The sequence below is a fragment of the Saprolegnia parasitica genome, assembly GCF_000151545.1.
Source record: "Saprolegnia parasitica CBS 223.65 unplaced genomic scaffold supercont2.5, whole genome shotgun sequence".
NCBI lineage: Eukaryota > Oomycota > Saprolegniomycetes > Saprolegniales > Saprolegniaceae > Saprolegnia > Saprolegnia parasitica.
Window position 1 is genome coordinate 154,296 of NW_012156399.1, and position 19,970 is coordinate 174,265.

At 58.8% G+C, this 19,970-nt stretch overlaps 12 protein-coding genes across 12 annotated transcripts; 5 read left to right on the top strand and 7 right to left on the bottom strand.

Moving 5' to 3' along the window:
* Positions 1-537: 537 nt before the first annotated feature.
* On the top strand, positions 538-1,560 carry SPRG_01891 (hypothetical protein). Its single transcript, XM_012340457.1, has 2 exons — positions 538-621; positions 671-1,560. The coding sequence occupies exons 1-2, from the start codon at positions 597-599 to the stop codon at positions 1,438-1,440; spliced, it is 795 nt and encodes a 264-aa protein (XP_012195847.1). The 5' UTR covers positions 538-596; the 3' UTR covers positions 1,441-1,560.
* Positions 1,561-2,218: 658 nt separating this feature from the next.
* SPRG_01892 (hypothetical protein) lies at positions 2,219-4,904 on the top strand. Its single transcript, XM_012340458.1, has 5 exons — positions 2,219-3,037; positions 3,084-3,173; positions 3,222-3,293; positions 3,347-3,435; positions 3,485-4,904. Exons 1-5 carry the CDS (start codon positions 2,243-2,245, stop codon positions 4,821-4,823), a joined length of 2,385 nt encoding a protein of 794 aa, XP_012195848.1. The 5' UTR covers positions 2,219-2,242; the 3' UTR covers positions 4,824-4,904.
* On the bottom strand, positions 4,800-5,744 carry SPRG_01893 (hypothetical protein; the record flags this gene model as incomplete). The annotated part of the gene is made up of 1 exon (XM_012340459.1): positions 4,800-5,744. One exon carries the CDS (start codon positions 5,742-5,744, stop codon positions 4,887-4,889), a length of 858 nt encoding a protein of 285 aa, XP_012195849.1. The 3' UTR covers positions 4,800-4,886.
* Positions 5,745-6,229: 485 nt separating this feature from the next.
* Positions 6,230-8,175, top strand: SPRG_01894 (hypothetical protein). The gene is made up of 4 exons (XM_012340460.1): positions 6,230-6,921; positions 6,967-7,166; positions 7,222-7,381; positions 7,427-8,175. The coding sequence occupies exons 1-4, from the start codon at positions 6,244-6,246 to the stop codon at positions 8,120-8,122; spliced, it is 1,734 nt and encodes a 577-aa protein (XP_012195850.1). The 5' UTR covers positions 6,230-6,243; the 3' UTR covers positions 8,123-8,175.
* On the bottom strand, positions 8,099-8,977 carry SPRG_01895 (hypothetical protein). Its single transcript, XM_012340461.1, has 3 exons — positions 8,921-8,977; positions 8,517-8,880; positions 8,099-8,470 (listed from the first exon to the last, which is right to left on the bottom strand). Exons 1-3 carry the CDS (start codon positions 8,935-8,937, stop codon positions 8,144-8,146), a joined length of 708 nt encoding a protein of 235 aa, XP_012195851.1. The 5' UTR covers positions 8,938-8,977; the 3' UTR covers positions 8,099-8,143.
* Positions 8,978-9,367: 390 nt separating this feature from the next.
* On the bottom strand, positions 9,368-9,970 carry SPRG_19375 (hypothetical protein; the record flags this gene model as incomplete). Its single annotated transcript, XM_012340868.1, has 1 exon — positions 9,368-9,970. One exon carries the CDS (start codon positions 9,968-9,970, stop codon positions 9,368-9,370), a length of 603 nt encoding a protein of 200 aa, XP_012196258.1.
* A 382-nt stretch (positions 9,971-10,352) lies between these two features.
* Positions 10,353-11,887, top strand: SPRG_01896 (hypothetical protein). The gene has a single exon (XM_012340462.1). The coding sequence runs from the start codon at positions 10,373-10,375 to the stop codon at positions 11,822-11,824; it is 1,452 nt and encodes a 483-aa protein (XP_012195852.1). The 5' UTR covers positions 10,353-10,372; the 3' UTR covers positions 11,825-11,887.
* A 218-nt stretch (positions 11,888-12,105) lies between these two features.
* On the bottom strand, positions 12,106-14,343 carry SPRG_01897 (hypothetical protein; the record flags this gene model as incomplete). The annotated part of the gene is made up of 9 exons (XM_012340463.1): positions 12,106-12,287; positions 12,381-12,543; positions 12,593-12,688; positions 12,736-12,800; positions 12,849-13,087; positions 13,134-13,235; positions 13,290-13,396; positions 13,443-13,880; positions 13,930-14,343. The coding sequence occupies 9 exons, from the start codon at positions 14,341-14,343 to the stop codon at positions 12,106-12,108; spliced, it is 1,806 nt and encodes a 601-aa protein (XP_012195853.1).
* Positions 14,344-14,443: 100 nt separating this feature from the next.
* Positions 14,444-16,077, bottom strand: SPRG_01898 (hypothetical protein; the record flags this gene model as incomplete). The annotated part of the gene is made up of 1 exon (XM_012340464.1): positions 14,444-16,077. Exon 1 carries the CDS (start codon positions 16,043-16,045, stop codon positions 14,444-14,446), a length of 1,602 nt encoding a protein of 533 aa, XP_012195854.1. The 5' UTR covers positions 16,046-16,077.
* A 383-nt stretch (positions 16,078-16,460) lies between these two features.
* Positions 16,461-16,727, bottom strand: SPRG_01899 (hypothetical protein; the record flags this gene model as incomplete). The annotated part of the gene is made up of 2 exons (XM_012340465.1): positions 16,461-16,625; positions 16,656-16,727. 2 exons carry the CDS (start codon positions 16,725-16,727, stop codon positions 16,461-16,463), a joined length of 237 nt encoding a protein of 78 aa, XP_012195855.1.
* A 297-nt stretch (positions 16,728-17,024) lies between these two features.
* Positions 17,025-18,251, top strand: SPRG_01900 (hypothetical protein; the record flags this gene model as incomplete). The annotated part of the gene is made up of 6 exons (XM_012340466.1): positions 17,025-17,116; positions 17,168-17,305; positions 17,353-17,605; positions 17,664-17,852; positions 17,904-18,036; positions 18,092-18,251. The coding sequence occupies exons 1-6, from the start codon at positions 17,030-17,032 to the stop codon at positions 18,249-18,251; spliced, it is 960 nt and encodes a 319-aa protein (XP_012195856.1). The 5' UTR covers positions 17,025-17,029.
* A 100-nt stretch (positions 18,252-18,351) lies between these two features.
* Positions 18,352-19,586, bottom strand: SPRG_01901 (hypothetical protein; the record flags this gene model as incomplete). Its single annotated transcript, XM_012340467.1, has 2 exons — positions 18,792-19,586; positions 18,352-18,526 (listed from the first exon to the last, which is right to left on the bottom strand). The coding sequence occupies exons 1-2, from the start codon at positions 19,550-19,552 to the stop codon at positions 18,352-18,354; spliced, it is 936 nt and encodes a 311-aa protein (XP_012195857.1). The 5' UTR covers positions 19,553-19,586.
* Between the last annotated feature and the right edge of the window lie 384 nt (positions 19,587-19,970).

Genomic DNA, 19,970 nt, shown 5'->3' on the forward strand with positions numbered 1-19,970 from the left:
ACCTGCCATCAGCGACCCGCCATGGCGTAGGAATGTGCCAAACCAAAACATGGCACCAAACACTGTTTTGATGATAGTAGTTGCAAAATCTAGTGTAATCAATCGGACTGGGTATCGCAGTCGTGCCACATAGATTATTGGATTACTGCACACCAAGTAAAAGCGAACCGCCGACCATACTCCGCGACCAAGCCGCTGTAATGTTGCCTATTCAAGCACTGTTTTGTTGCAGATGACGTACTGGAGCAGCAAGCGGCAAGGCTATCGCTCCACTGACCTGCGATCTGCTGTTGACGACGCATGCAGTGCTGCGAACCACGGCGCCAGCGGGGTACGTCACCCATCCGGATGCCGCTCGTTGCCGTCGATTTGCATGCCCCTGACCAGGACCTTACCCAACGCACTCGTCCGTCCCTATGGCTCCTCACTGAATAGAAGAGCAACACTCCATGATTCAAGTAGGGGGACCAGGCAAATCGGCGTCGAGCGCCATCTGATTGTGTCACACGCCAGCGTCTGGGAAATATTAATTTGTGGGCTGGATCTCTGCCACGACCACATCGCGTAGGCCACTTCGCTTCTGCCATAGGACCACCATGCGCCTGCTCTCGCTAGTGCTCGGTGCGTATCAAGGACGAAGCGGCCAGCACTCATGCATCTCGACGAGTAGGGTGCGCGGCAACAGCATGCGCTGCGACAAATGACACGTGGCCGCTCGTGTGCCAAACGCGCGGCGACGACCTCTGTGATACGGCGACGGACGTCTGCCCGCCGTGCGTCTCGAGCGCCAACATCTCGAGCCCTGTCTGCGTCGGCTTCAACACGAGCGGCGTGTGCCCCGACGGCTTTTACGTCTGGTCGGTTCCGAACGTGACGCTCGTGCCGGTGCCAGCACCAACCTCCGACACGATCACGCTGCCGCCAACGACCACGCCGGCAGGAACAACCGAAGCGCCATCGACAATGAAGCCGACGACGACATCGGCCCCCACAACAACTGCGCCGACAACAGCTGCGCCGACGACGCAGCCCGACTCGGACGCCAACACGCGTGCCGAGATGGAGCGACGCAAGGATGAGCGTGCCGATGTGACGACGATGGGTATCATCGTGGTGGCGGTGGCCGGCACCGTCGCCGCCGTGGCGTCAGTCCTCTTTGTAAAGCGATCGAAGCATCGGCAAGAGACCACCAACGTCCAAACACCCCGGCGCGACGTGCTGATTACGCACCGTGCGGCGCCAGCAGTGGACGGCGAAAGCCACGAGAAGCGATACTCGGACTGGCTCGAGATCAACGCGGTCGTGTCGCCGCAAGCCGAGGTCGACCTCGTCAATGGCACGCCGCTGGAGCTTTGGGACGAGCTCCCGATTCTTCAGCGCAACCGTGAGCGCGAGCTGACGCTTTTGGAGAACCACGAGTCGACCGATTCAGTCCTTTAGCTACCATCTCAACGTTCTCGTCCACACCACTGCTTGCATGGGCTGTATCACTAGCAATAGGTCTAGTACTAGCATTATTCATCTCTTTAAGAAGCGTCGTCCACCGACGCCTTGCACGCACGTGGCGTTCGCAGCATATCGACGCGCGCAGCTTGCCACGTTACAGCCGGTCATTTTGGCACAAATCGAAGCCGAACGTATTTCGGAACCAGTCACCTTCGCGTTCGACGCTGTGCCGGTCACACGCCCCGGACAACCGACTCAGATCCATCCTTCCGCGAGTCTGTCTGCTCGTTTGAGGTGTGCAAGGAGCCTTCCAGTCGACGGCGCACGCACTTGCCTGGAAAAGCTCTAGAATAGGTGTTGGCAATGAACGCAAAGCTTCGGGATCCATTCCGACCTTTGAGCAGTCTATGTCGATACCAAATGAAGCTATCATCATCGATGATCAGGGCAGGATGGCGCGATGAATGATAGTGTGGAGTGCGTAGCTCATCAATGGCGACCACCACCAGTACCCTGACCAGTACCAGGTACTTTGTTAGCGGCGTACTCTGAGGCCAGATGTGGTGTCGAATCGAGTCGAGCGAGAGCAGTCGTTGATACAACACTGTAGAACGCAATAGTGTTGATCGAAGACGATTCTACCAGGTTGAGCAATGCGATGTTGGAAGAAATTGCGTGGTCCGGATAAAAATGATTGCGCCACGATCCAGCGTCTTTTATCTACCGTATCCGGTCCTCGTATCCGGCATGAGCGCTGAAATTCGAATTTCGAGAGCGCAAGAGTCCAAGCAAGGCGATGGCGGTGGCCATCTTTCTCGCAACCAACGACGAGGGCAACAAGGACGTTGGCATTAGCAAAGCCAGCGATACCTGCGTGCGCTTGGAGCCGAGTCCGCTCTCGCCCGGCGTCGCCAGTATCAACTTTGACGCTGTTGTCGACTTGGGCGAAGCTTCGACCGCGCGCCCACACCTGTACCAAACCGTGGTCCAGCCGCTCGTGCTCTCTGCGCTGGCCGGCCGGCGTGCTACGATTGTCGCTGCTGGCTGTGCTTCGTCTGGCAAGTCGACGCTACTGCATGGTCTTACGCTCGGGCGTGGTGTCATCGAGCTCGCACTGAGCGACCTCTATGACGCTGTCCAGCGCCGCGTGCAGGACAACCCGGACGCCGTATATTTGATTGAAATGAGCTGCTTACTACTCGACGAAAGCACCAACGGCGACGACGATGAGCTGCGGGAAAGCTACCTTGGCGTGCGGTCCATCGACGACGCGATCAAACTCTATCAACGCTCGATCGTGGCATCCAACGGTGACGGGAAGCGGCACGCCTCGGTGGCCGTTCGCGTGGAAGTGCTGGAAGACTATAGCAACGACAACAACGCAGTGCGCACCGCGCTCGTGGGCTCCATTCGGTTTATCGACGTCGCAGGATCGTCCATGATTGCCGTCCCGCAGAGCGTCAAGCCAGGCAACGTCGAGTACTTTGGCGTCAGCCGCACGCTCTCCAAGCACTTTAGCTCACATTTGCTCGCACCGTACACTACGTGCCTCCTCTTGGGTCTGCGCATACCACGGGTCCAACAGCAGCAGGTTTGTTCATGTGGACTGTGCAACACGGTGCGACGCCTTGGTGTAGGCGATCCAGTCACTGCTGTACGCATGTCGCATCAAGGACCTCCCTGCTGTGAGCGCAACGCCGGCGTCTGCCTCCACTACTTTGCTCAAGGTGCGGTTCCACGCTGCGCGCCGCGTCACACAACTAATACTCTTGTAGTTGGCAGCGTGGATGGAGACGGACATTTGGCTCCCTACAGAGCGCGACGCGATGAAGAAGCTACTGCCCAAAGTATGTCCCTCTCGTCTCCATCCTTGTGTTTCTTGCCACTCAATCGAGACTAGGTCTTGTGCCACACCGAGAGCGCATGGCAGCTTAAAGCCCAGACTGTCCTTCCGTATCTATTTATCAAGTCGGCGCTGCCATCCCCCATGTATGACGGCATGCGTCTGCCTCGGAGTGCTCAGCGACGATTTCTGTAGTCTCTCGCGCGCATCCACAAACGCAGGCGAGACGTCGAGCGAAGACGATGAGAAGCAGCCGATTCTGGACTCGTCCCGAAGCGTGCTCGAAGCGATCGACGCGCTCTTCGGCTCGGTGGGCCAGGACCACGGCCGATCCGCCGCGTCCGCAACGCCCATCTCCAAGCTGCGCATGATCCACTCGTGGTGGAAAGAGACGCACGACGGTCTCGTCGACGAAGAAGCCGTGACGCTCAAGTGCTCGAGCCGGCTCCAGAAGCTGCAGGCATGCATCCAGACGCAGCGCGCGCAGATCAACGTCATCCTCGCCGAGAAGCGCAGCCTCCAAGAGGAGCTCAGCCAAAGCCAAGACAAGCTGCTCGCCGTGTCGAGTGTCGTCCAGCAGCTCCAAGACGACGTAGCTACCATGAAGCGAAAGATGCGGCCGTCCACGGGGGAAGACGCAATCGCGGCGCAGTTTTCGGCGCGCTTGACCAAGGTGATTGACGATACAAAGCAAGTCGTGGCAATGAAGGATGCACAAATTGCTCAGCTCGAAGCCTCGTTGCGAGAGGCCTGCAGCAAGACAGACGCTCTACCTCCCAACGACCTCTCAAACGAGGCAGCGGTGGCCAACGAAAAGCTAGAGATGGAACGCGCGTGGGCGGCCGAACGCAGCCGCTTGGAAGCCGACGCGAGCGACCTTCGCAAGCAGCTCCACGACGCAAGCGCCCACTCTGTGCCGATCGCCAAGATGCAGGCGATGCGCACTCGGCTGCAGACCGCCCAGTCCAAGCTCGAAGCGGCCACGCAGACGCTGAGCACCAAGGAGCGCGAGTGGTCGGCCAAAGAACGCCAGTTTGAGAGTGCGCAAAAGGACCTCGTCGCCCAGATCGACGCGTTAACGACTTCCAACAAGGCCTTGGCGACGCAGATTGCAGCGCTGAACGCAACAAGAGATTTGGAGCGTCAGACGCAGCAAGAATGCATCGACACGATCGAGAAACTCACGAGCATGTGCCAGCGGCTCGAGCGTCAAGTGGCCGACGACGGCGATGCACGTCAGGCGCAGACACTTCAACACCAGTACAAAGCCGCGGCGTTCCAAGCCGCCCTCGCACAGAGCCATGTCGAGGCAGAGGCGCGCGCGGACGAGCTCGCGCACCTCCGACGCCGGGAAGAGCACCTCGTGCAGGCGCTCGCGGTCTCAAACGAACATGAAAGTCGCGCCAAGCAGCAAGTGCGCGCACTGGAGGCGCAAGTCGACGAGATCCACCGGCTACGGCGCGAACATTTCCACTTGCACGCTGTGCTAAACACGCAAGAGCACAAGCTACGCGTGTTGGAGCGCCAGCGGTAGAGGCGCCGTGGGTGTTGTGTACATTAGTAGCGTTGGTTTATAATACCAACCACCGTAAAATCGCTACGCCGACGACGGGACGCACTCGGCCTTGTGCATGGCCTTCCACGCCTCTTTCTGGCACGTTTTGGAGCAGTAGAATGCGTTCAAGCAGCGCACACAGCGCAAGAGCTTGGGCGGCGACTCGTGGCAGTTGTCACAGACCTTGCCTTTGGCGGCGGCGCGCCAAAACGCATCATCTTCCGCGTCCGCGTCGTCCGTCATGTGAAACACGCTGGTCGCCGTCGGCGCGTAGACGACCCACTTCTCGGTATGCACCATGAGATTGGACTGCGGCACCGAGAACGAGTCCATGACGGCGCCGAGCGTCTCTGTAAACGCCGTGTCCTTGTACTCGACAACGTGGTGGCGCACCGCGTGGTACCCGTGGGCCTCCATGTGCTCGCAGAGCTCTTGGCCGAGCCCGAATGCGCTCAAGCCGCGCAAACGCTCTTCTTCGCCAGTGCACGGAGCCAAGCACGCTGCGTCGCCCATCAAGATAAAGTAGAGCACGTTGCTGGCGTCGGGCAGCGGCAGCGTCGCGGCCACATGGCCCATGGCATGCGGCCCGAGGTAGGCAAAGGCGGCCGTCGGCGCATCCGTCGCCTCGGAGGATATCGGCATCTCGACGTGCTTGCAAGCGTCTTCGAGGGCGGTTTGCAGCGTCGGGTACGGCGTCGAAGCCGCGTCGAGCCAGCGCACGGCCACCGGCGCCGCGCACGACGTGCCTGCGAGGTAGAGAAAGCGCAGGCAGGCGCCCGTGAGGCGGTCGACTTTGTTGCCAAACTCGCTTGAGCGCCACGCGTAGTCGTAGCGCATGCGCACGTCGGCGTCGAGTAGCTGCTGCCGCAGGACCGCGCGACGGTCGCCAGCTTCGGCCATGCGTTTGAAAATATGGCCCCATGCGTGAAAAACGAAACCCACACGTGAAAAACGCCGATCGGTGATAAATACGCCAATCGCAGAGGTACCGACAGTCGAGACGAAAGGTGTCCCCCACAGAGAGGGCCATTCTCGTAGCTCCACAGCCTGTCGTATCACGCTAGGCAAGTTGCCACAAGATGTCATCGTCGATCCGGATCACTGGATCGAGATCCAACAGGACGCAGCTGAGGCAGCCTGCCTTGCCGTCTTTCAATTCTGCCACGGCTCTTTATACAACGACTCGGGTACACAAAGGTGTCATTTAATATCCACCGATGTTCCTCGCTCCAAGAGCACTTGGTTGCTCAGGGTGACAGCGCAATTGGGCGCCGCAGTCAAAACGATCTCCGATCCTCGATTGCGTGTTGTGATTGGTCTTTTTGGGCCAATCACATGTCTTCCTGACGTGCAATGTGAAAATCACACGGCTAAAAATAGGATCTGAGTGGCCGATAGTATGGCGTCGTCGCAGCGCGTCCAGCGGCTCCGACGGGCGATCGAGGACGAGCGCCAGCGCCAGAACGAGTGCAATGTCTACTTGGGCGCCAGCAAGAGACGACTCACTTCGTGCAAGCAGTCGCCGACGACGCGGTCGGTGATTCGCGTGGCCTCGACGACCTCGATCGTCAGTCGACGCGGTCGGGCCCGCGCCTGTGACTGGCAGTCGTCGTACCAGCTCGAGCGCGGCGATTGGGCGGCGCCGGTTCGCGTGGATATTGCGTGCGTTCGCTCGGATGGCAAGGAGCAGACGCGGCAGCGCATTGCAGCGGCGCGTATTGCCACGTGGTGCTGGCGCCAACGCGTGCGTGCCAAGGTCCAGGCCCAGGCCTTTGGCACCATTGAGACACTGCCGAGCCAGCTGGCCCAGCACAAGCTCCAGAGGCAGTCTCCGCGCGAAGTGCTGCGGCGCATCCAGGCAGAAATTGCGGCCAAAGCCACGTTCCAGATCCAGACACGCGCCGCGCGCGTCCTGCAGCGCTTCTTCTCCAAGGCACTCTTGCGCCTCGGGAAGAAGAGCCACGTCCTCGTCGCCGAGGCGTCGCGCAAGCAGCGTCAGCTGGACTCTATGAAACGCGACCGCGCAGTGCGCTACATTCAAGCCATGTACCGCAACCGTCAGGCGCGGCAGCAACACGTGAGTTCTCGCCGCCTTGCTTCAAGATGCAGCAGTAATGTGTAGAGTGCATGGAAGGTGAGTCGGAGCAAGGCTAACTACTGCCGTATCATGGTGCTCGAGGCCGAGTACAATGGACGGCCGTCTGCTATCGCACTGTTACAACTCTCGAGAGCCTACGCCGAGTTGGCGTCGCAGCCCGTGTACGCCGACGAGCAGCTACTGCTAGCCCGCTGCAGTCTTCTCTTCGTCTCGAAAGCCATTGCGTACTATCATACGATCGCTGCAAAGGCATTTGACCCATGCAACCTGGCGATGTAGCTTTGGTCACGTGCCCGAAAACCCACGTGACTTTTGGCCGGCGCTCGCTGCTCGGTTCGTGGATCTCTGGCGACGCGGTGGACACGTCGAGATTCCGCTTTTGCAACAAGCAGCCCACGCCTACGAGACTGCGCTCGCGCTCACGCCGTCAGCCTCGGAGGTACGATTGATGTACGTAGGCAAGCCACGACCCAAGCGTCTGTAGATGTGGCTCGCGTACATTGAAGTCCTCTTTGAACTCGGACTCTACTGCCAAACGCTCAAAGCCTGTGATCAGTACGCCCGAACACTCGAGCACACGACGGCCGGTGCTCCCCGGCGACGCCGCCACGCGCGCCCCATCGCCATTTGGCGCTTCCAAGTGCAGTCCTACTACCACGTTGGTGACGTGGACGCGGCGCTTGGCCTTCTAGAGGACCAGCGCCAAGAGTCCCACCCGCAGTACAGCTCTATGGAGCTCTTATTGCTGCTGACGCGCTGCCATGACGTGGCCAAACCCCTGTGCCACAACCCGTACTACGACGAGCTGCTCCACGCGCTCTACTCGGCCGACGACATTACGCGACACGAGCTCACGCCCGAGATGCTCGTGGCAACGCCAGGACTCTTTACGGATCTCGCGCTCACGTGCGCGGCGCGACGCGACTTTCCTTGGGCCGTCGACCTCCTCGAATGCAGCTTACGGGGCGTCGACCGACCATCGCACGACCACCTGCATGCGCTCGCACAGAGCTACTTTGGCGTCGGCAACCTCAAGAAATGTGCGACGGTGCTCCTCCGCGTCCGCGGCTCGGCGACGACTGCGTGGTTTGCGCAGGTGCAGCGCCACGCAACTCTGTTTGAGGCCCAGCACCGAATTAGCGTGCTGCATCTCCGACGGGAGCTCCACGTGGCCTTGTAGCGCGATGGCATTGATCGTACACTATTTCCGTAAAATGTTGAAGGCGGCCACGTACTGGATCGCCGTGTGCTTGAGAGAGTATTGGGGCGGCAGGCCGACCTTGTCGAACAAGCCGAGCAAGTTGACGATCGGCTTCTTGATCGAGTCGGCCGGGTTGGCCGTCGGCGTCGTCTCGGTGCCGGTCGCGATCGTGAGGAGGAGCTCGTCGAGGAGCTTGTCCTGGCTTGCCTCAGCGAGTACCGAGCACGGCGTGTACTGGATCTCGACGACGAGCCCCGTCGGCGTGCTGCCGCGGCAGACAAACGTGCAAATGCCAATGGTAAAGTCGCCAAAGGCAAATTGCATCCCCTACAAAAGGCGCATGAGCTGCCAATATGCCAGCGACTCTGTCTACCTCAAACTTGCCGTACGACTTGGGCACGTAGATCTCGACTTGCTGGAGGATGTTGGAGCCTTCAAGGCCGCACTCGAGGAGGCAGCACTCGTCGAGCGGGCCGTCGAGGCCGTTCTCGCTCGAGTCGACCTTCATCGAGAGCTCCGTTTTCTCATTGCCAAGGACGGCGTAGATGAGGTCGTCGTTCTGGGACGTGCGGAGGAGGTACATGCGCTGGTTGGCATATCCGTCGACGAGCAGCTTGCGCGACAGCATCTGCGAGTGCACGACGTGGCGGTCGACCTTGCGCGCGCCCATCTCGTCCATCTTCTTGAGCAGGTTCTGGTACCGGACCGGGATGTTGCTGTCCGAGACGAGGTAGACCCTACATGCCATGAGCGCCACGCCATGCATCCGTTGCTGACCGTGTCATGCCCGTCATGCTGCTTCTCCTCGGTCCTGCCGCGGCCTTAGCTTTATCCGGTTTGACCGGATACGGGTAGGCTTCCAGATGAGATTTTGGCGCCCACCAAGATCTGATACAATTGTACAACGGAGCGTGGGGACGCAGAGTTCGGGGTCCAGGAGCTGCGGAGGCGTCATTATGCTCTTCATCTGCGAGTGGCTTTAACGATAGCATGCTGGCAGAGCTCTGTCGCCCGTCCATGAACGGTTGGATAGTGAACTGACATTGGTACTGTAGTACACTGCGCTTTGATTATGCAGGACGCATCTTGGCTCCACAAATTTGCCTCATTCAATGACGTTTGGACCTGAGGCCTATGAATGCAGCCTTCTTGCCGCCAAGCGCGAGATCCATGTCCTGGGCAGAGGTGTGTTGGGGACGATCGTTGACCATGGCGGTGCAAAACTCAAAGATCGACGGCCGTTATTTCAGGACAATTGGTGCTGGTCGCCGTCTCGGACGTGGCTGCTGCCGGTAGCTTTCGCTTTCGACCGCGCTTCTTCGGGCCGGCTGGAAGGCCAAGAAAACCAGGGTCGAGCTTGGTGAGGCATTCGACCGACCGCACATACATGTCTCTCGCCGCTTGAATCTGCACTTCCTGCATTTTGGCGACGGCCCGCGACAGCTTCTTCTCGCTGACGTGGGCGACCACATCCGTGGCGTGGAGGAGGGTCTGCAGGGACCGGACGGCGATCGTTGGGTCGGCATCGATGGCCTCCTGTAGCGTGGGCAGCGCCTCCAGCTGGCGTTGCGTGGGCATTGGCACAGACGTGCAGCTGTCGAGATGCGTGCTCGTGAACGTCGAGACGTACCAAACATTGGGCGACGGCTTGCGCTGGTAGAGCTGGACTCGAAACGAGCAGCCGTCGCTGGTGCAAAGCACGAGCTTGTGGCCGCCACCACTGCGTGCGACCTTGACGCTCTTCTTCTGCGCGAGCGCATAGTCCTGTACGTACTGCAGGGCTGCGCGGCCGTCAGGGAACTCGAGGTCTTTGCGCAGCGGCTCCATGCTGCTACCTGGCACCGTATCCGGCATACCTCCGCATAATCCTGTGCATTCCAAAAACTCTGCCATCCACTCTAAGAGGTCTTTAAATTCCCGTAAATTTCCGTCAAATGCTGATTATGACGGTCTATTTCACTTCGACGATGCACCGCCGTCTGTTCCTTGCAACGCAGGTGCGCTTGCTTTCACTTGGTGTTTGTATGTGGCGGGAACGAGAGCTGGTCCGTGTTCTCGCCAGAGTGATTGTGGGTGCACGCCCTACGTCCAATCCGAGCCCCTTCACCACAGGCAAACCAATCACATGCATAAGAATGTCCTCATTTTAGCCAATCCGAGCACGTGCTGGAAGATCGCGACGGGCAAATAATCCTTGGGCTTCGCCAGAACCCAATTGGCAGCAGAAGAATGAAGTGGCTCTGGAGCATGGCGGCCCTCGCGGCGTCGGCCGTGCGCGGCGACAGCTCGTGGAGCTTGCAGATGGGCGAGGCGAACCTCACGTTCCACGGCAGCCTCCAAGACGCTCCGGTCGCCGACAGCTTTTGCGACTCGACCAAGCAGCTCAGCGGCTACTTCAAGATTGACGGCTCCAAGAGCAAGAACTACTTTTACTGGTTCTTCGAGTCGCGCGATGCGCCCAAGGACGACCCGGTCATCATCTGGCTCACGGGCGGCCCTGGCTGCAGCTCGATGCTCGCGCTCCTCGGCGAGAACGGACCTTGCTCGGTCAACGACGACCTCTCGCTCAAGCGCAACCCGTACTCGTGGAACGCCAAGGCCAACATCATGTGGATCGACCAGCCCGCGGGCGTTGGCTTTAGCTACGGCGACAAGAGCGAGTACGACACGGACGAGACTATGGTCGGCAACGACATGTATCACTTTCTCCAAGCCTTCTTTGCCGCGCACCCTGAGTACGCTTCGAACGCGTTCTACGTCTTTGGCGAAAGCTACGCAGGCCACTACGTCCCCGCGGTCGCCCATCGCATCTACAGCGGCAACAAGGAAGGCTCGTCGCCCAAGATCAACCTCAAGGGCATTGGCATCGGGAACGGCCTCACGTCGCCCGAAGTCCAGTACCAGTACTACCCGGAAATGGCCTACCACAACACGTACGGCGTCAAGGCCGTGCCCGAGGCCGTGTACAAGACGATGAAGGCGGCTGTGCCCAAGTGCACGCAGCTCATCGAGCTCTGCCAGAAGACCAAGGTCGCGTGCTTGGTCGCGCAGGTCTTTTGCAACGCCGCGCTCGTCTCGCCGTACCAACTCTCGGGCTTGAACGTCTACGACATTCGCGAAAAGTGCGCGCACTTCCCCATGTGCTACGACTTTGGCGCGATCGAGAAATTTCTGAACCTTCCGTCGACGCGTCAAGCACTGCACGTGAGCGAGAAGAGCGCCAAGTGGGCGTCGTGCAACATGGAGGTCCACGCTGGCTTTTCGTACGACTGGATGCGCAACTTTGACCAGCTCGTGACGCCGATGGTCGAAGACCACATTGACGTGCTCGTCTACGCCGGCGACGCGGACTTTATCGTAAACTGGATGGGCTGCAAGGCATGGACGGTCGCGCTTGACTGGAAGTACAAGACGCAGTTTGCTGGCCAAGAAGACGTCGACTGGGTCGTCGACGGCCAGAAAGCCGGGAAGGTCCGCAGCGTCCAAGGCCTCACGTTCCTTCAAGTGTTCAACGCCGGCCACATGGTGCCGATGAACCAGCCGGCCAACTCGCTGGCGATGCTCGACGAGTTTATCAAGGATGGCAAGCCGACCTTTGCGCAGCACCACGAGAAGAAGATGAAGGCACACCATTTGCACGCCAAGACGGACGCCGAAATGGATTTTCTCTATCACCATTAAGCCAGAGTGCGATCCTGGTGGGGGTAATCAAATAATGCAAGCCCGTGAATAGTGTTGATCGTCACACTTGCAGATGGAGTGGTGAGTTTCATGATGCATCGGAGAGAGACTCGAGCTCCGAGATGATGGTGGTGGCAAGGGATGTACCTGCCGTCATGACCATCGTGATACGGTCGCCATCGCGAACTTCGGTCCACTTGGAGCCGAGACGCATGTAAAACGACGTAAAGCCTTGGTGGTTGGCTTTTCCCTACTCAAATCAGCTCGCTTCGACCATTTTGCTATCGAAGCATGTATGGTACCGTCTGCACGAGCAGTTGGCGGTAAATGTGGTAGTGCAGAATTTCCTGGACCTGCCCACGCGAGTGTCCATGCTCTTTGGCGCAGCCACCGCCAGGGATGTTGTTCGCTCCACCCCGCTTCTTCTTGGGCAGTTGCCGTCCCATGGCCAGGTTGACCATGTCTGCAAGCGTCAAGGCAATATTCTTTTGCGTGCAGTATTGTACTATCGAACGAACGGCGAATGAGCGCACACACCAAGGACGAGATAGTGTACACATGGCCCAGAGCGCTCTCGACACATCCGAAACATCGACGACCACTGCCGCATTTGGGGATGGATCGATCTTCTCGAGGCAGTTGTCGCACGTGCCGAGGCAATTGTCTTCGTCGAACGTCTCCCCAAAGTGCTTTAGCAGCATCGTCCGACGGCATGTTGTCTAGTCCATGCGTGTATCTCAAGACAGAGGGTGTGGCATAGAGGGGTACCTTGTTTTCGCATAGCTCCATCATCTCGCGCACGTTGATGGTGTGGATTTGACGGCTCTGGCCAGTACCGTCGCGAAGCAGCTGCTTTCGTCGTGTCTAGAATTGAGTCAGCATGGCGGAATACGAGCAATACGATATGGTACAAAGTCTTCGTAAGCGTAGTAGACAATGCACTCTGCCGGTAGCCCGTCCGGCCAGCGCGCCCCGACTCCTGCTCACATACCATACTTGAGTGCGTGGAGCAGCGGATGATTACTCACTTGGTAGTAGTGTGTGATGGACTGGGGAAGACTATGGTGAATCACGTAGCGCACGTCTGGTTTGTTGATGCCCATGCCGAAAGCCACGGTTGCAATCATGAGCTTGATGTCGCCGCGACTCCATGCACGGTGGCGGTACGTCTTCTCGCTCGTCGAGAGCGCCGCGTGGTAGAACGAAATGGACCCTATCGCGCCCAGCTCGGTGGCCAACTCCTCGCAATCCTTTTGCGTCAAGCTACAGCATCCGTCAATGGCTACACCTTCCGATTGTGACGATGTACCAGTAAATGATGCCACTTTCATCCGCATGTGTCGCCACAAACGTTCGCAGCTCTTGAAGAAACTCCTCCGACTTGACGACAAAGGCATACGACAAGTTGGTGCTACACCGATTTGTGTTGAGATTTCAAAAACCAAACACAAGAGCCGCAATGTACCGGTTGTAGCTACTTCGCTGGATCCATGGTGCCTTCAAGTGGAGCGAGTCCATGATTTGTGTTTCCGTCTTGGCGCTCGCAGTCGCCGTTAACGCCATAATAGGAATCTAGACACCGATTTGCTCCAGAATGCAGTGCAAAAAGAGCTCATACGCTTGGGTAGGTGGCACGCAGCTGCCCGAGTGCGAGGTAATCTTTTCGAAAGTCGTGGCCCCACTGGTTGATGCAGTGGGCCTCGTCAATCACGAATCGTGCGAGCATGCCCGCGTCCGCGCTGCGCCGAAGCGCGCGCTTGAGGTTGGTCGAGCTCGCAATCGCCTCGGGCGTGACGTAGAGAAGCTTGAGCGTGCACGAGGTCGACGCAATCTCGTCGAGTGTTGCGCCTTTGATCGAGGCCGACACGGCGCTTGTGAGCATCTTGGCGTGGATACCAAGCTTCTCAAGATGGTGGATCTGGTCTTCAATGAGCGAGAGGAGGGGCGAGACGACCACGGTCACCCCGGCGTCCATGCACGCGGGCAGCTGGTAGCAGAGGCTCTTTCCGGCCCCCGTTGGCATGAGGACAAAGACGTCGCGGCCTCGACCTGCCTCCTACGCTTCCAGCACCGTCACTTCATCTTCATCCAATCGAGTGTTGTACATGGATGGTCTCTATTTGGCCTGGTCGGAAGGCGTCGCTCCCAAACGTATGCTGGAGCACGTGCAGCAGGGCCGCGTCCGTGTACCCGGCCCAGGCGCGGGGCGTCCGGACGTCTGTCTTGGCGCGAACGTTGCGGTCCTGACGCGCTCCGACGAGGCCTCCTGCGCGCTTCCACCGCGTCGTCGACGAGTCCTTGGTCGACCCGAGGCTTCGAGGGACGTTGAAGGCTGACCTTGCCGGAGGCTCATGTCCCGTCGGCTTGCTTGGGACCGTTGCCTGCGGAGGAGTCTCCTCTTCCTCGAGGGTAGGTAGTCGCATGCTCGTAGACTCGTCCGAGGGCCCGGGACCGCCTCCGAGGAGGGTATGCTTGGCGGCGAAGCGCGTCCGAGCCGTCGCCCACGCCCGTCGGTCCATCGTCTGCGCGCGAAAATGTGTAAATGCTCTCATTGGCTAAAATACATACGCATTGCGATTGGTTGAAAAACGATCTTTTGACACATTACAATTACACCAATTACACTGTCGGGATCGGCTCGGTCTCGACGGGCGCCTCCTCGATGATAGCATCAGCAGCTACCGCTTCGCCGCTCGACGATGTCTCGGTGGGCGGAAAGCAGCGCATAAGTACGATCGAGCAAGCGTGCGCCTGGACTTGGGAGCCTTTGGGCTTGAGTTCTTCGAGTACCAGTTGCAGCTCCTCCGACATGCGGAGTACGTCGCGGAGGTGGTCGCGCTCACAAAGGTGCATGAGGGTCACGACAATGTACTGCTTTTGCATCGCAGAGCCATGGCCGAGCACTTTTTCGATGAGCTCGGCGTGGTGGGCCTCGAGGGACCCCTCGATCGCGGCCCAGACCTCGTCCGAGCCGCCGTCAGGTTGTAGAACAAGCGCTGGCGCAATGAACGAGAGCGCGCCCGCCGCATAGTCTTTTTGTAACCCGTCCATTGTCGCATGACAGAGCACGTGGATAAGGGCAACCCATCCGTTGGCCTGGGCAAACTTGATGGCATACTTTGAGCGCTGGACGATGCCAAAGATCTTCTCGAGGGCCTCAAAGACGTCGTCGTAGACGTCCGTGTACAGTGTTGCAACGAGATCTTCCAAGTTGGTCGTCATCGTTTCTGAGAGACTCACCTTGCGATTCACGCTCGCATCCACGCCCCCAGCGTCTTCGCCTGGGATCGGTTGAAGCGGCCGTGACGCTGGCATCTCACTCTGGCGTCGCTTGATCGCGTCACTGAGACCAGGCAATGCCGCAACAGGCACACTGGTGCGACGGCTGGTGGCGTCTTCCGGGTCCAAAGTTGGCGCATAGAGGTCCGGGTTGAAGCCCTGAAACTTGACAAAGTTGCCATTGTTGCTCGCCGCGACGTAGATGGGCAGGACGTTCAATCGCCCGGCCGTCGCGATCTCGAGAGCTACTTCGTACTCGAGCAAGAGGTTGTCTTCGTGGTGGTTTTGCGTCCGATCCCGTGCTTTCTCGAGGCCCGCCTCTGAGACGAGCGCTAAAAAGAGGTGCGAGTGGCCGAGGCCGCGCAAGAACCCGTCCTTCCACGGCTCGGCGTTCTTCAGCGACATGCGGTCCAAGAACGGCTCGTAGCCTTTGGTTTTCAGGTGCAAGTAGAGCTTCTCGGCCACCTCCTTTTCACTTGCGACGCGGTAGCTGATGAAACAGTCGTACTCGTCATGGGCCGACACGGGCTTGACGAGAGGTACAATCTTGGTAACGACCGACACGAGGTCGTCAGGATCAATGAGGTGGATGCCCTGGTACGCAAAGAGCTGCGAGAGTACTTGAGCTGGAGCAAGCGACGGTGTACTCCGGTGTACCAAGATGCGTCCGTCGTTCGTATCAAGCGACGAGGGTGACGTAGTCGGGACCGTCTTGATTTTGGACAAATGCAAGAGCAATATCTTGCGGTGCAGCGCACTCGAGACACCGAGGTCCACGAGGAGGTTGTCGAGGTCCGTGTCCGAGAGACGTTGGAGGATCGCACCGTCGATGCCGTTGCGCGTGAAGAGCGGCGCGTACTCGTGGTAGGCCTCACCGAGCCGCTTGACTTCGGCGGCCACGTCGGCGGCGCTGAGTCCTTGAATCGATGCCCCGGCCCCCATGGCGCGGAAAAAAGGGTGATGCCGGTTTTACAACGCCCCTCTTATTTTTAGCGCCAATTCGTGTATTTATATGTCACGCACGACTCTAATAAATTAACACCTCGAATGATTTTGTAGACTTTTTGGCAACTGGACAGCTCATGCAGTCTTCTCTTTAAGGAGTTACCAGACCGTTCGTCCTCGTGCGGCGCGAGGTGAACATAGCAGCTTTCTTATGGGTATGACGGCGATCTACTCACAAGCAATTCGTATATCTACAGCGAGACAACGCTGCTGGCATCGGCGGTATTCACACTTGCGTTCGAACTCGGGCTGGAGCTTCCATACTACCGGTAGTACCTAGCCACCCTTGGCGAGATTGAAGTCCGACTTGGGCAGTCACCGTATTTGTGCGATATATTGTATAGTGAACGAGCTAGACCTCGAACAAGCTCGCAAACGTGTCGTCTTCGTCAAGGAGGCTGGGACGCGCATCGTCGAGAGGAAAGTGCTCATCAAAATGCTCAAAGAAGGGGTCCACCGTGCCGTCCGTGACGCTCAGTGTAGCCACTGTCGCTGGTGCAGACTCTTGCGACTCTGTCTGCGTCGCTGCATCCACCATCAAGCGAACCGATGACGTCGACACGGCGCGCTTGAAGGAGCGCCGGAGCATGGTCTTGAGCAAGGTTGCGCGCGCGGTCATCGTGTGTGCAGCAATTGAAATGACGTGAAAAGCGGCTCGCTGTTGCGTAAAAGCAATTGGCCATCTCGCTTTTACCGTAGCCTTCCTCATCTTCAACATCCATCTTCGTACAATTGTACTGTTGTGCATGCTCAGCTCTAACCAAACCTCCAGTCTTGAGCTCCAGTCTTGGGCTCCGATCTTGAGCTCCTGTCTTGAGCTGCGTCCTGTTGCGATCTGCACGCTGATTGGTTCAATCATCATCCTGTGATAGGATTGGCTGAAACTCGCATTTTTCAGTCACCATCGCGGGACGCAAGCTCATGACGTCGCTGCGCCTGATCGACATCGGCGCCAACCTCACGGACCCCATGTTCGTGGGCAACTACCGCGGGAAGCAGAAGCATGAGGTTCCTTCCATGTGCTCTCAAGGAGGCGTCGCTCATGGTGCTCGTTTCTAGAGCGACCTGCGCCAAGTCCTCGACCGCGCCTTCGCCAACCACGTCGAGAAGATCATCGTCACGGGCGGGTCGCTCTCCGAGAGCAAGGAAGCGCTGCGCCTCGCGCGCACGCACGAGAAGCTCCATTGCACCGTTGGCGTACGTGCTGTGGCTACCTCTCGCCTCTGACAATGAGTTCTCTTCAGGTGCACCCGACGCGCTGCAGCGAGTTCCTCGCAGACCCGGACGCCTACATGGCCGAGCTCACGCAGGTCTGCCGCGACGGCATGAGCGACAAGAAGGTCGTTGCCGTCGGCGAGTTTGGCCTCGACTATGACCGGCTCGAATTCTGCCCCAAGGACGTCCAGCAGACGTACTTTACGCGGCAATTCGACCTCGCGCGCGCGACCAAGCTGCCGCTCTTTCTCCACAACCGCAACACGGGCTCGGACTTTACGGGTACGATATTGCTGCGATTCTCTTACCTAGTATCGACGGCAAAACTACCATGGCGTAGACATGATTCGCCGCCATCGCGATGACTTCACGGACGGCGTCGTGCACTCGTTCACGGGCTCGAAAGAGGAGGCGCAGGCGCTTCTGGACCTTGGTCTCTACATTGGTATCAACGGCTGCTCGCTCAAGACGGCCGAGAACCTCGAGGTTGTCAAGATGATCCCGTCCGACCAGCTCATGCTCGAGACGGGTACGTGCTTCTTCCTGTCTTCACATGCAGGACACCAAGGTTTGTATATAGATGCTCCGTGGTGCGACATTCGACCGACCCACGCCGGCTACAGCCACGTGCAGACAACGTTTCCGACCAAGAAGATGGAGAAATTCGTCCTCGGCGAGTGCGTCAAGGGCCGCAACGAACCGTGCACCATGCTGTACGTCCTCGTTCCATGTCCTCGGATGTCAATTTCACATCCAATCGCTGTGCAGGCAAGTGCTCGAGGTCGTCAGTGGTGTCCGCGGCGAGGACATCCATGAGCTGGCCGCGACCGTCTACGACAACACCCAGCGCGTCTTTTTCAATCCTAAAGCTCGTAATAGCCGCGCTGGCCGTCGCCAATCGGATGGATTTCGGGCCACGCATGATTGAGAAACGGCGTCATTTGGCCAAACACTTCGGTCGAGATCTTGCGTTGGTTCATCGTCGTCGCGTTGGTGCAGAGGCTGAGGAGCACCGCGTTGATGCTGGCTTAGCCTGCGTAGACATCGGCAAGCGTCACGTCGTGCGTCTCAAAGAGGTCCATGAGCGTCTTGATCGGGCGCAGCACCTGGACGAGGCTCGCGAGGTTGCTCCAAAAGTCGGCGTGGTTGACAAAGGCGACCAATGACAGCGACGGCAGCGACAAGACGCTCCAGCTCTCGGCGCTGAGCGGCACGAGGTGGCAAGGTCCTCTGGAGCGCGCTTCCGTTTAAAAGTGCTGCTTGTTGACGCGACAGGAACGGGGTAAAGAACGATCGTGTTTATGGACTTTTGCGGGTAGAGCTGCGGGTGGCATGTTTGTGAGCTAACGGGTGACATAGTTTGTAGGCAGAGGAAAATTCGGCGGATGAGAACCTTCAAGACGAGTAAGCTTGGCGAGGTCAAGGCGCGCCACGAGTTGCATTTTGGACCGGTATATAGCTGGTGAACCGTGTCTTGCGCGACAGCGCCTTGCCCTCGAGTGCATGCGCGAGCTCAGGCGCCTGGTAAAGGTTGAGCTCAACCAACGACGTTGCGGTCACAACGACGTCGGCGACGGCGGCGGCATCGTCGGGGGGCAGCGGGCCGTGGATGACGACTCGCTTGTCGTGTCCAGTGGAAAGCCACTGTTGCAAGGGCGCCGCGATTCTCCAGACGACGCCACCATCGCCGAAGTTGCTGTTGTTGTTGAAGATGTGGATTTTGCACACGCTCGACGGCAGCAGCGGCAGCACGTCGGCACACACTGACGCTTCGAAACTCAACAGCTTGAGGCGCGAGCAGTGCGGCAAGACGCGTCGACAGAAGTCAACGCTGTCGGTATCGACTGGTTTGTCGACGCACTCGATCTTGGTCGACCAAGCCGCCGCAAGCGCGCCGAGGTCGTCGTGATGACCAGACGGCGTCTCTTCAAGCGTCGTGACGCAATATATTTCGATGGACGGGATCGCTGGGAGCGCAGCGAGGGCGAGGTGCATTGCCTCTGGGCTCATGTAGTCGAGGCAGGGCATTGGCCACTGCTCGATGAAGTTGCGCCACGTCAAGGGAAGATCCCGGAGCGCCGTCAGGGGCCGATCGAGCGAGGACGCTGGCAAGGCACCGAGAAAAGCGACGACGTCCTGCCAGGAGCGCAAGCTCTGGACGATCGAGAGACGGACGTGGTCGAGGGCCAACGCCGGCGTCAGCGTACCGCGCGCTCGCTTGGTCGTCATGGGCCACGAGACCGAGGCTGGCGTCCGAGGCAGTCTATTGGGAACTGGTCGGTGGTGAAAGTCGCTGAAAGAACGAGTTTGGCAGAGTGTTGGTAGGCTGTTCCGTGGTGCGACCGACGTACGCTACAACCACGTGCAGACGACGTCGGAAGATCCGTCAAGGGCCTCAACGAAGAACTGTGCACGATGCTGAATTCCGAGTCCATATCAGGCTTAATGACGACTCGTATTTAAAATGAGCTAGACATAGGCGCCGACGATCTCGTCGACGTTGAAGCCGCAGTCGTTGCCGGTGGATACAATGGTCGGCATGAGCGCCGGGTCGCTCGGGCCCGTGGGCACCTTCCACACGTTGACCAAGTCGTGGTTGCTCAGATCAAACGTCATGCCGGCGAGGAGACTCAAGTCAGCATTCGGG

What these genes read in the sequence shown, in the direction of transcription:
- SPRG_01896 (XM_012340462.1), top strand. Translation starts at nt 10,373, where the DNA reads ATGAAGTGGCTCTGGAGCATGGCGGCCCTCGCGGCGTCGGCCGTGCGC.
- SPRG_01892 (XM_012340458.1), top strand. Translation starts at nt 2,243, where the DNA reads ATGGCGGTGGCCATCTTTCTCGCAACCAACGACGAGGGCAACAAGGAC. An exon ending in CCTCCACTACTTTGCTCAAG is followed by an intron (nt 3,174 to 3,221) that starts GTGCGGTTCCAC and finishes ATACTCTTGTAG; the next exon opens with TTGGCAGCGTGGATGGAGAC. An exon ending in TCGGCGCTGCCATCCCCCAT is followed by an intron (nt 3,436 to 3,484) that starts GTATGACGGCAT and finishes CGATTTCTGTAG; the next exon opens with TCTCTCGCGCGCATCCACAA.
- SPRG_01895 (XM_012340461.1), bottom strand. An exon ending in AGTCGTACGGCAAGTTTGAG is followed by an intron (nt 8,471 to 8,516) that starts GTAGACAGAGTC and finishes CGCCTTTTGTAG; the next exon opens with GGGATGCAATTTGCCTTTGG.
- SPRG_01891 (XM_012340457.1), top strand. Translation starts at nt 597, where the DNA reads ATGCGCCTGCTCTCGCTAGTGCTCG. An exon ending in CCTGCTCTCGCTAGTGCTCG is followed by an intron (nt 622 to 670) that starts GTGCGTATCAAG and finishes CTCGACGAGTAG; the next exon opens with GGTGCGCGGCAACAGCATGC.
- SPRG_01894 (XM_012340460.1), top strand. Translation starts at nt 6,244, where the DNA reads ATGGCGTCGTCGCAGCGCGTCCAGCGGCTCCGACGGGCGATCGAGGAC. An exon ending in TTCGTCTCGAAAGCCATTGC is followed by an intron (nt 7,167 to 7,221) that starts GTACTATCATAC and finishes CTGGCGATGTAG; the next exon opens with CTTTGGTCACGTGCCCGAAA. An exon ending in TCACGCCGTCAGCCTCGGAG is followed by an intron (nt 7,382 to 7,426) that starts GTACGATTGATG and finishes AAGCGTCTGTAG; the next exon opens with ATGTGGCTCGCGTACATTGA.